The 12,776-nt window shown below is 47.1% G+C and overlaps 1 protein-coding gene across 1 annotated transcript in view; it reads right to left on the bottom strand.

Moving 5' to 3' along the window:
* Positions 1–12,278, bottom strand: part of DAP (death associated protein) — a 48,605-nt gene extending 36,327 nt beyond the window's left edge. The window contains exons 1-2 of the mRNA XM_087815347.1: positions 12,107–12,278; positions 195–294 (exon numbers count right to left, since the gene is read on the bottom strand). Coding sequence (XP_087671473.1) covers positions 195–294; positions 12,107–12,161 — 155 coding nt within the window. The 5' untranslated portion in view covers positions 12,162–12,278. The remainder of the gene's footprint in view (positions 1–194; positions 295–12,106) is intronic.
* Positions 12,279–12,776: the final 498 nt, after the last annotated feature.

The following is a 12,776-nucleotide window of genomic DNA, read 5'->3' as shown; positions in this document are numbered from 1 at the left end:
GTTCTAGATACCTCGTTTCTCCCCTGTCTGAGAACAGAACCCCCACCTCACTGATTAGAAAAGGAAAAATACACAGCAGGAACCCAAAACAGCTCAGGAGTTACCAGCAGCTCAGAGCAGAGAACACACACTTATGTTTAACTGAATAGTGGTTATTTGCGCGTCATGCCCGAGATCCACCAGCACTCTCCTACCTGGGCTCAGTCTCCCATTCTTCGTCGTCTTTGTCTTTCTCTTCTTTGGTGTCTCCAGTATGCGGGTGTTTCTGCACGATTCGCATTCCACCGGCTTTCACTAGAAGGAAAAGGAAGGAGAGTATGATCAGTGTGGAAATGGATCAGCCAGAGGACTAGGGGAACTAGCTGGAAATGTTTTGGTTGCTCCATGGCCACAAGTTAGTCCAGATAACCTGGCATCAACAGTGATTAATAGGTTAGTGTTGTTGGGGGAAGAGTCAATATGATACGGTACACAGTGCTTCTTACTCCAGATCCACTTAGAAATTCCCATGGCTCTTGTTTGTTTTTGGTCTCATAAGTATTTCACAAGAGAAGTAGTGTAACCAGAGTACAAACCATTGGACAAAGTGGCTGCTTGCTTTAGGGTTTGCAAAGTCTTCTTCATGCAACAAGGTTTCACTGAATCCCTGCCCTATGATGTTTTCTCAAATGCTGAGGATGCTTTTTAAAAACATTCTGAATAGCCCTGCATTATGTTTTATTTTTCAATTATAGTTGACACACAATATTATGTTAATTTCAGGTGTACATCATAGTGATTCAACATTTATAAGCTTTATACAAAGTGGTCACCATGATAAATCTAGTGATCATCTTACAATATTACAATATTGTCACAATATTACAATATTCTTACAATATTATTGACTACATTCCCTGTGCTGCACTTTACATCCCTGACTTATTTTATAACTGGAATTTTGTATTTCTCAATCCCCTTGCCCCCTGCTGTCCACCCCCTACCCTCTCCCCTTTGGCGACCATCAGTTTGTTCTCTGTATCTATGAGTTTGTTTCTGTTTCATTTCGTTTGTTCATTAGTTTTGTTTTTAGATTCCACATGTAAGTGAATTCATACAGTACTTGTCTCCAACGATGCTTCTGATGGGGTGATCAGCAGCAGGTGACATGGGACAGTTGCTGTGTCATGGTCACTGAGGCTGCTAAGGTGGTAGCCAAGACATCTGCTGCAGCCCTTCCCAAACTGTGCTGTGACGCCTAAGTGCTGGCAGATGCAATTTAGTTTTTTAAAACAGCCTTGACATATAATTCACATACAATATGGTTCACCTGTTTAGAGCGTTCAATTCAACGGTGTTTAAGTGTATTCAGAGTTGTACAACCATCGACACAATCAACTTGAGAACATTTTCATCACTCCAAACCCAAAATCACGGATGGTCACTCCCTAATCCTTCCTCTCCCCTAGCAACCAGTCATCTGGATTTGCCTATTCTGGACATTTGACATAAATGAAATCACAAAATATGTGGCCTTTGGTGGCTGGCTTCTTTCACTTGACATAATGTTTTCAAGGTTCATCCATGTTGTGGCATGTGTCAGTACTCCATTCCTTTTGATGACTGAATAGTATTCCATTGCATGGGTAGACTGCGTTTAATTCATCCATTCATCTGTTGATGGACATTTAGGTTGTTTCTACTCTTTGGCTGTTAAAAATGATGCAACCATGAACAACTTGCGTACAAGTTTCTGTGTGGATACATGAACACACACCTTCATTTTCTTGGGTATATACCTAGTGGTGGACTAGCTGGGTCACACAGTAACTCTATGTTTACCATTTTGAGAAACTCATTTTCTATTCCAACCAGCTTGAGGGTTCTATTTTTTCCACATGCTCACCAACACTGGTTATCACGTATCTTTTACACTACAGCCATACTAGTGGGTCAGAAGTGGTATCTTATTGTAGTTCGATCTCTATTTCCTCAAGAGCTAATATATTAATACTGTTTTGCAAGAAAAAACAAAAAATGCGGACTCTAGGATCTGTTAAATGTGAGAAATGCTAAGTTAAACAGAATTAAATAGGTTTCTTGAAGCCAGGTTTTCTCGCCCTTTAGCATGCGTTATGAAGCTCTATGAGGGGTACAGATTGTGCCATCTTTCCCAAATGTATTTGACCACAGAACTTTTATTCCCCCATCCCAGTAATTCAGGTTATCATCCGTTAGGACTACATTGTTCCACAGGAGAGAGTTAATGGTGGCCTTATATCCAAAAAACCAGCCTCATGTGGTCACTAGCACATGCTTTGTGGTCAGCAAGCTCCTCCATGTGCTCAGCTATGTGGTCTCAGACATCCCCTCAAAGCCTTGCTGTTTCATCTGCAAAAAGGGGAGGAGAGCAGCATCCTAAGATCTAGAAGTTTAAATGAGAAGAGAGGCTGTTGAAATCCTAACCCTCAATGTGATGGTGTTTAGAGGTGGGGCCTCTGGGAGGTGATTAGGTCATGAGGGTGGAGCCCTTATAAGGAGACCCCAGAGAGCTTCCTTGCCCCTTCCACCATGTGAGAACACAGAGAAGACAGTTGTCTAGGTACCAGGAAACCAACCCTCACTAGACACCAAATGTGCTGGTACCTCAATCTGGGACTTGCAACCTGAAAAACTGCTGTTTATAAGCCACCAGTCTGGTAGTCTGTTACAGCAGCCCAAATGGCTAAGACAGAGGCATTTGGTGGTCTTGGCACAGGTGAGTCCATGGTAGAAAGTAGAGCCACGTCAGCTGCACTCAGACTCAGCACGCCTCACCCCCCTCCAGGGGACAGTCACTCCCAGTGTTCTGTCACGGTTCAGCTCCCATCACAACACAGTCCCCTTGTTAGGCCATGTCCTCTGGCATTTCAAATCCGGTTGGACCCTGCTGCATTAGGAAAGTCCAGAACAAATGACTTTCGGATTCTAAGAACAGGAAAAAGGATGTGAAATACCCCCTCCGGCCCACATGCTTCGAGGTTATTAGTTTTCAGTCTCCCTGGGAGAGTTGGCCGGCCCCGGCCTTGGGAAGCTGACCATGCCTGTTTCATGGACAACATTACGTAGCAGTATCCATTAGAAAAAGGCTAAGCAGGGTTTTATTCATTTCTCATGTTTTAATTCTTTTATATATTTAATCATTTTAGACATACTTGTCTTATAGTTGTCTATCCAATTATTTCATTACCTGAGGTCCTTGGGAGTCTAACCTCCTGTTTGTCTGCTGACTCTCTTGTTGGGTGACTGGATTATGAGCTTGTTTCCGGCGGGGCTTTATCTGTGGGGATCCTCTGGGGCCAGGCGTGCAGGCAGCATCCTTTTGGAGAGATGCTACAGGTGCACTGTCGGGCCAGGAGTACAGGAGCCTGGAAACCCTTTGCCTGTCAGATTCCTCAGGGATTGCCAGTGTGAATTTGAACCTAGAGCCCATGCAAAGGCAGGCTCGCATTCACAAATTCTCAAGGATGCTTTCTCCATCCAGGCATGGGCTGAAGCAGGGCAGCTTTCTCACCATCCCCTGGCCATATTTCATTTCTCCACCCTTTCTCCATGGGTTTGGCCTCTGAGCACCCAGCTTTCTGCTGGGGTCTTGGGTTAAGTGAGGCTGTTGGGGGGGCCCTAGCCCAGTATGACTGGTGTACTTATAAGAAAACGAAGAGACATCATGTCACTCTCTGCCTCATGTGGGACCAAGGTTCATATTGTTATAAACTTCCGTTTCTTTTTTGGGTGTGGTTCCCTCACTTTAGGGGATTTCCCTCACTTTGGGCTCAGATTAAAGAAAACAAAAATACCATTTGCAGGTGGCTTATCAAAATTTCCCAGTTATGTAGTATGCCAAACCTTAAGAAATGGAGACTGAAAATAAAATTCTGTAGTACGTTTAAGATAATTTACCACTCTATTGAAATATATATTTTTATTTTGCCAAAGGAGGCTAGAAGAAGTGTCCCACTAAATTTTTTTAAAAATTCATTTTTCTCCCCTATCTATCCCACCCCTATCCCATGTCCAATAGAAGTTGATTAAGAGTGCTGTTATGGGCTGAACTGTGGTCTCTCCAAATTCCTATATTGAAGCCCCAACCCCCATAACCTCAGAATGTGACTGTATTTGGAGATAGGGCCTTTAGAGAGGTGACTAGGTTAAAAAAAGGCTGTGAGGTGGGGCCCTAATCTAATGGCACTGTTGTTCTTATAAGAAGGAGAAAAGAGAAAGGGATGCAGGTACACAGAGGAAAGGTCCCATGAGGATATAGTGAGAAGGTGGCGGTCTGCAAGCCAAGGAGAGAGGCCCCAGGAGAAACCAGACCCACCAGCACCTTTATCTTGGACTTCTAGCCTCCAGAACTGTGAGAAAATAAATGTCTGTTGTTTAAGTCACCCAATCTTGGTATTTTGTTATAGCAGCCTGAGCAAACTAATACAGTTGCCCATTTAAAAATGATCTCTGAATCATTTCAACTTTGCAGACATAAAACTTTAAAACTAACTCACAGATGTTTTCTATAAACTAAAAGAGAAAAGGGCTGTGCAAGTGACTACAAAGAAAACACAATGCATGTGAAGGTGACATTCGAAATAATAGTCACCTGAAGCTCTTGAGGAGCAGCCTGTCCACTGCTCTGTTGAAATAAGTCCCCATGGCAGAGTTCAGTCACTCTGCACTAGCCCTTCCTTTTAGTTTATAAAATCAATTAACTTCCTCCATCCCTCACGGTGTGTGTGGTAATTAATGCGGCCATAAAAAGTGGCAATAATAATAATAACTCAAGGCTGAGGCTGATTTGTTTTAACTTGCAACCCTGCCAAAAAATGTGACAGCACATGTTTATTGGGATTGTTTTATCGTTGTCACTAGAACTGTTCCTTTGTGAAAATACAAAAGCAGAATTATTCTTGCAGAAATCTTTGTGGAATATTTGCAAATACAAGTTTTTTTTATGAGAGACATTAGAAAAACTCTTGGATTTTTGTCGTGGTTGCTATTCAAACGAGAGCCTTGAATGTAAACAACAAGCTTCCTCTGAGCAGAAGTGCCATGCAGGGGCTCAGGGCATGGAGCCCTGAGCCAGACTCCTGGGTTCCAATCCCAGCTCTGCTTGTGTGCTTGCGTGCTCATGTGCATGCATGTGTCTGGGTGGGTTGCTCACTCTCTTTGTGCTACAGGGTCCTCTGTCTATGAAGAAAGGGTGACAATGCTCTCCCCCGGCCTCAAGGGGTTCATTGAGGACTAAATGAAATAGCACACGTGAAACACCTCCAATGGGTCCTGGCAAAAGGCAAATAAATGCTCAACTGTCATCTACTCTTATTACATGGGTTTTAACAGTTGGTATCTAATACTTGGAGAGACCTTCAGTCTTCGAGTCCCTGGTGTGTCAATGTCTCTTCATTGCCGTTTTCTCATATGTAAAATGAGGATGCTACTACGACTCATGGGGCTGTGGGGGAGTGACACTTTATAGAGTGCTCCCCACCTGGCTCTCCACTGATATGGTCAGCTAACCCTTGCCAGGACAGTCGTCAGCACCATCTTAGTAAGGAAGTTTCTGGAGAATCGGAGATCCTGGATAACTCTAACTTTGCTGCCTTCATCTCACTGTGTGCCAGGCACTGTTCTAGCCACTAGCCACGTGTCCTCACACTTCACAGTAACCCTATGGAGTAGGTCCCCACGCATGAAGATGGGGAAGCCAGTGGCCCCAGTCACACAATCAGGGATTGCAGAGCTGAATTTGACTCCAGCAGCCAGTGCCCTGAATCCCACCCTGCAGGCCTTTCCTTGCTCAGACCTTCCAGGAAACAGAACATCATTGCTCCTCAGAGAAACACAAAGTGATGGCCTGTGGGCAGGTTCTGGGTACTCTACCACCCAGGTGGGGAAAGAAGATGCCTTTGATGTTAAAAGTTCTCAGTGGGGCAGCTTGCTGCCCAACGGGCAAAGGGAATGAAGGAAGCAGCCTCCACAGTCAGACTCGGCTGGGTAAGAAATAATGAGGAAGCAACTGACTACATATTCTCCCATGGCTGGGCATCCCCTCAGGTGTCAGGATGCTTGCTGTGAGAGGAAGTCATAGCTTGCTCTCTACTCATGCTCAACAGGCTAGAAAGACACACCACTGGAAGATGGCAGGGGGATGAGAGGGGTCTCCCCAGGGTCGCTCATAACTCTAAGCACCCCACGAACCAGGATGTGCGTTCTAGCAGAGAGTGGAAGGGGCTGTTAATTCACACAAATGTCCCAAAAGCACTGACTTCAGGTGCTGGCGTAAGTGTATGCCGTCTTCATTCCCGCCTGAGAGGAGCTACTGGAATGTCATGCAAAGGAAGGCCAATCCACCTAACAGTTGAGGACTGTTCAGGTGAGAACAAAACAGAAAACACCAGAGCTATAGTGCAGAAGTAAACCTAATCATCTCTGGTAGATCCACGCAGTGGCAGCTAAGCAAAGGGGAAAGGGAGCTGGCCACCCTGGGACCCGTGAAATGATGTGGGATAAGGGCAAAGGTCCATCTCAGTGAAGAGAAATGGCTGTACCAGGAGAGGGGAGACCCCTAGGCAAGCAAAAATTTCACTCATGTGTTATAGGGAACCCAAGGAAAGCCCTGCCCGAGAATGACCGCGTGGAGGCCTGACGGGCTTTCAGGTCCATAGGCGGCGAGTGGAATGGCTTGGGCTAAAAAACGAGCCCTGGACAAATTCTTAAACTTGTACCCTACAGTTCGTGCCTCGGGAGCTGAGGATGAAGGAAGGGGACTGCTGCTCTGCACTTGGAATCAGAGCTTGTTAAGGCAGGAGGCCATGTCATCTCACAGGGGCAGACCTACTCACTTCCAGAGGCAGACGAAGTTCAGAGCCAGGACAGATCCATGCCTAGACATGCTCTGGAGAGGCCTGGCCCTGAGGACTGGTGAGGTGTTCACCCATCCCAGTCCCAGCCTCCCTTGCAGAGGCCATTTACCTGGGTGGTGGCCAAGTAGGAAGAAAAGAGCCCGTGGTAGGCAGTGTGATGTCCTCCACCCCAAAGATGTCCAGACCCAAGTCCCTGGGACCTGTGAATGTGCTGGGCTCCATGGCAAGGGAGAATTAAGGTTGCTAACCAGCTGACCCTAAAATAATATTATTTTGGATTATCTAGGTGAACCCACTATCATCAAAAGGGTCCTGAAATGTGAGAGGGGGCAGAAGAATCAGGGTCAGAGCATGTGACATGAGAAAGACTTGACCAGCCACTGCTGGCTCTGAGGATGGAGGAAGGGGCCACACACCAAGGGTAGGGCAGCCTTTGGAAGCTGACAAGGCAAGAAAACGGATTCTTCTCTTGAGCTTTCAGAAGGAACCAACCCTGCAGACACCTTGATTTTAGCCTGGTGAGACCCATTTTGGACTTTTCACCTCGAGAACTGTAAGATAATAAAGCTGTTCTACTTAGCCTCTGTTTATTGTGCTTTGCTACCGCAGCCATAGGAGACTAATAGTGACTCATGCCACTCACAGGCCGTTCTATACTTGCTGTCCTCTCTGCAGGGACCATGCAGAGATGGCAGAGTTATGTGGCAGGAGGGGCCCGGGCCTCTGCCCTGGGACATATTGAAGGTGCCACCTGAGAAAGAAAGAAACCCTGACTTGTTCAGCCATTGACTTTTTGGGTTATTTGTTAAAATGGCGAGTATAACTAACTAATATAGTATTGTATCCAGAAGTGAATATTCCCTATAGAAACAAAAAGATTTCTAAGTTGGGAAGGGGGAAGCATTCAAAAACCAAGTAAGAATGTACTGGGCATTGTTTGAAAAAGGGCATGCACAGGAGAGAGGGAACTAGAGAACACAAGAGAGTCTAAAACACAGGTTAGAAATGCTCCAGTCCACCCTGACCGGAAGCTTTTGAAAAAAATGCAGTGACTAAAGGGTCTCTCTTTTTTCTTGGCATGGTCAGAGCAAAGGCAAACCTCTTTCCTGTATCCTCAATCACTGATCAGTGATTGGGCTGAGGACACTGAGGGCATGCTTATCAAGCCTGTGGCCATAGGGTTAACACTAATTAGTCTTCCATTTCTAGCAAAAGAGTGGCCTCAAAGATATAAAAACCTTTCTGCAGAAGATAATTCAGGAAGAATTATCATCCACAACCTTTTAAATGCATCTTTACTCCTGTCTGATTGATTACTATAACAAAGAATTATTCTAAAATTAGTAAAAAAATTAAAGTGATCTATTTCTCATTTTACTTTCAAAAAATGCAATTGTTTTCTATTTCCATTTGACTCAGTTCTGGAAGGGATGTGAAGCCTACTTTTCATAGCCATAAGTAAAGATATTAATGCTCAACACTATCCCATATTATATTTATGAGAACTTTACTGACACATGGCTCTGGTTCCCCTGGGAAATGGAGAGGACCGGGGCCAGCAAAGTGTATTTAACAGAGATGTTAGCCACATCACTGCCACCAACTTACAAAGACTGGCAGAAATGAGTAATCATGAGGCTTATAATTAGGTCCTCCTTCTGCAGAGGCACCCTAGCACTATTAGACGGAACACAACTTCACTAATTCTACACTGCTAATCTGTATTTGCAGTAACTCTCACAGAACAAGCAGTCTCACTCCACTTTTCTGCAGGTATCTGTAGTTGAGAGCAGTAGAGAGGTCTGAGATCACTGACTTGATTACTTTCACCGAGGACTGGCTGACAGCACATGGCCAGGACGTAGTTCCAGTGCCATCCCCACTCATCAGTAATGTGCCCTGTATTTGCACAGCCCGTCCTTCACATCTGCAGAAGCTCGTGTGAAGAGCCTCATTAATCCCACTCCTTGGGAGGAGACACATGGCGAGCGATGGAGCCCCTTGTCGAGAAGGGCTGCTGAGGTTCCAAGAGGCAAAGGGCTTACGGGCTGGTCCTCCTGAACTTGCCACCTCTGAAAGGAGACACACGAAAAGGTCTGGCCAGTGTTTAGAAAGGAGTCGTCCCCTTGATCCCAACTGTAAGGTGACAGCTAGTTACATGAGTAAATAAGAACCAAGGGCTTAAAACCCATGCCAGTGAAGGGGAGCAGAATATGCTACCTCAAAATGCGCCTCTTTGGCATATGGTTATTTTGAGCTGATTAAGAAACAGCAGACAAGGAAAAGTTCAGAAAACTGAGAAGCTGCCATTTTGTATGGGAGGTTTACATTTATAATGGAAATTTCCACTTGTGTCTCCCTCTCTGTAATAGGAAGGGAACGATTACTAAATCCCAAGAGAACCTTAAATCTGTACAATAACCTTACCCTGGCTTACCTGGCTTTTCCCGGAAACCTCCTATAACTGGCTCCCCACTCCCCAACGTTTTTCTTTTGTCTTTAGTTGAAGTTGGTATTTAAGGTGGTGGCTTGGGCCATTTGGGGGAGTTACTCAGTTTTCCTGGGTCTCTCCCATGTACAGAGGTATTCCTGTTATTAAACTTGTTTGTTTTTCTCTTATTAATCTGCTTCTATTATGGGGACTGGGGAGGGGTGTCTCAGCCAGGAACCTAGAAGGGTGGAGAGAAAATTATTTTCCCTCCACTACACCAGGCACACTGTAACACTCAGCAAGTGTTAGTTACCACTTGCACTGTTATGATGCTACCTAAACTGGCTGAGAGTCAAACCTGCATCACTACTGCACAGTGAAGACAGTGCAGAAGTAGAGAACACTGCAGGCCCCATATGCTGTGGGGAAGTGAGAGGCGCTAAGAGGCTCTGAAGAAACTCACTCAGGAGCTATTTATTGAGTATTTTGTGCCAGGCACTGTGCCAGCCCCTGGGGATAAAGTTATCAATAAGGCCCAACCCTGGAAGCAAGAAGAAGAGAGGCAGACAGGTAGAGGTAAGTGTGATGAGGAGACAGATTATTTTGTGGGAATGCACAGGCTACCTGGCTCAGACAGCAATAACGAGCAAACACAAAAGAACATGAAGATAGTCACGAAAGAGAATTTTATTGTTTCTAATTGAGGATTTAAGCACATGTCTGTGTTCCCAAAGTTTTCAAGGCTGTTATTTTGATTTATGAACTGTGCTCTTGGCTACCCTTGATGATTATCCTTTATTATAGTGAGTTGCCTTTTTTTTCCTTTCAATTTTAAACATCAGCTCTGCAGAAAGGCCTACTCTCTGGCCATGCCAGAGTAAACAAGAATACCCAAATACCCTCAGCTGTCTGCTAAGAAAGCTTTCCCTTAGGGGCCTCTATTCCACAGGGGAAGTGGATCTGAGGGGCACTGCTATGAGGAAAATACTGCAATTGACAAAAAGCCCCTTTCTAACTTGTACCTCTGGATCAGGATGCCAGTTCTACCTCCAACTCTGGGCAAGTATGGCTGACTTTGGAAAATCGGGAATGACAATGACATTTCCTTAAGCAGCTCCTGCAGGATTGGGACCCCAAAGGAAAAAGGGCCTGTCTTGAAGTCACTTGAAGAGTTTATCCTTGGAATTAACAGCCCTTGAACTTGGGATCCTGGTAAATGGAAGGGATGGAATTCCAGTGAGAGTTACAGTGGCAAAGGTAGCCCCGCTCTACGACACCCCCAGATCATCTGGCCCAAATCTCCCACTTCATAGATTCGAAAAACTGAACCCTAGAGATGTGACTGTTCTCAAAACTTAGAACCCAAGTTCACTGCTACACCAGCACAAGTAAGTTTGCTCCACTCTCTTCTAGCACAGATAAGCTATTTCATTTGTAATTCACAAAGCCTAGCTGTTTACAATTCAAAGAAAACCAAAGTCCTTCATGGAATTTCTCCCAGAGTGTTAATATGCACAGTTCATGTCTGCTATCGTAAAAATCTCCATATGGGTATGTCTCTATATGCAATTTGAGTTACTACTACTTTGATTTGGTATCATTCCAACATATATGCTTTACTGCCCTTCACTACCCCAGGACAGGGGAGCCTAAGAAAGGTGTTCCTTCCTGCAGTGCCGCTCAGGTCCTCAGGCAGCTGGGCATGGGCCCACAGACGTAGAAATTAAAGGTCAGGTTATCTTTAAAGGAAATCTCCTTCTTTTTTCAAAACTAATGCAACACAAAGGCCCCCAAGGCCTATTTTCCACGACAGTGGACCTACTTTCTAAAATCCCATGTTACCCAAGTCCCCAGGCGTCTGTTAGCCATTTTCTTCCCTAGTCCAGGCTAGTGTGCCACACAAAGCGGCACGTTCCCGGAGGCTTCTGTCACCAGGAGACTGAGTTTATAGCACTGACGTGTGCAACCAAGACCCTAAGAGAACCCCACAGGTCGAGGGGACTCGGCTTCTAGGACCCAGGCGCCTTTCATTCTCCCCCAGTGTCCTTCCATATGTATGTGCTGTCATTCCAAAGGTGAGCAGAAATGGAAACTGACCAGCTGGAACAGAGGGAAGGAGCAAACAGGAACTGTCCTCAGAAGGCGGGGAGGCGGCGGGGACAGCTCAGATTCAGATCTTCTACGAAAGGTGGCTCTTTTTCCTGGATTTAACTTCCTTGGCTCAGAATTTAGAATTTGAAAAAAACACACACCAAAAAAATCCAAACACGCAACCCCCTCCTCCCCCCCCCCCCCCCCCCCCCGCCACTTTTGAGAAAAAGCTGGATGTGAAAGAAACAGGGGGAAAAAATCATACTAAGTAAGTAATGATTCTTTTGGTTCTTTTTTCAGTATGAAATGTTGTCAGCTGACAATTAGTCACCACGCTGTCATTAAAAACGCTGACTTTTAATTGTGTCGGGTACTCGTTTTTCCAAAACATCTGTACGTTAAGTGCTCACCACCTCCATTTTTTTTTTTTTTTGCAAGTTGTGCCACTGGGCTTATTCAAGTCATTCTAATTTGCACGCAACTGACACAGGCTGGGGATGTTTCCTTCCGCGTAAAGAAATGGGTTTCGCCAAACGCGGGGCCGTTTAACCGAAAACCCCGCGAGCGGACAGGTCCCAGGCTGGTTAACAAGTCCCCGCGCCTCGCGCCCGGGCAGCGCGCCGGGCCTGCCCGCTCCGCGCCCGCAACCGCGGGTTCGAGCCCGCCCTCGGGACCCGCGAGTGGAGAGAAAGTGGAAACGAGTCAGTACCGGCGGGCGGGTGTCCAGCTTTCGTCTCCGGCTTCTCCTCGAGAGGCGAAGACATGGTGCGACCGGGGCGGCTGGGGCGGCAGCTGCGGCGACGGCGGGTTCGCGGGCCGGGAGGACGTGCGCGCAGCGAGGCAGGAGCGCGCGTGGGGTGCTGGGGCCGCTCGCCGCGGGGCCGAGCGCAGCCGTCGGAGGGGGCGCGGCCGCTGCGCGCCGACGTGGCGGAACCCTGCCCGCGCGCGCCTGCGCGTTGACGTCACTGCGCCCGGCCCGCCCCGCCGGCTTCGGAGCGCCCGGTGGACTGAGCCTGCGCAGTCGGCAGCGCCACGCTGGAAGTTGTGGCCGCGGGCGGAGGTGGAGGGAGGGAGGCCGGGAGGAGGGAAGGGACGGAGGGCGGGGAGCTCGCGGTCAGGAGAGGTGGGGGCCGGGGCGGGCGAGGCGGTCGCGGGAGGTTGAAAGCGCCCTGCAGGGAGAGGGTGGCTGCTTCCTGGGCCGGGCTCAAGCAGCCCCGCTGGTGCACGGTTTCAGCGGCGGGGATGCTGAGCCGCCATAGCGGCCGCCTCGGGGCCTGAGGTACGTGGTCAGGGCCCGACTGCCAGGTGTCCACGCGCAGCTCACACTTGGGGCGACTGATTAGATGCGGAGTTGAGACCCCAGGTGGGACCCACCAGGG

Source organism: Miniopterus natalensis, chromosome 3 (assembly GCF_054644295.1).
Source record: "Miniopterus natalensis isolate mMinNat1 chromosome 3, mMinNat1.hap1, whole genome shotgun sequence".
NCBI classification, from domain to species: Eukaryota; Metazoa; Chordata; class Mammalia; order Chiroptera; family Miniopteridae; genus Miniopterus; species Miniopterus natalensis.
Note: the sequence above shows the minus strand (reverse complement) of the source record. Positions and strands in the feature narration are given on the sequence as shown.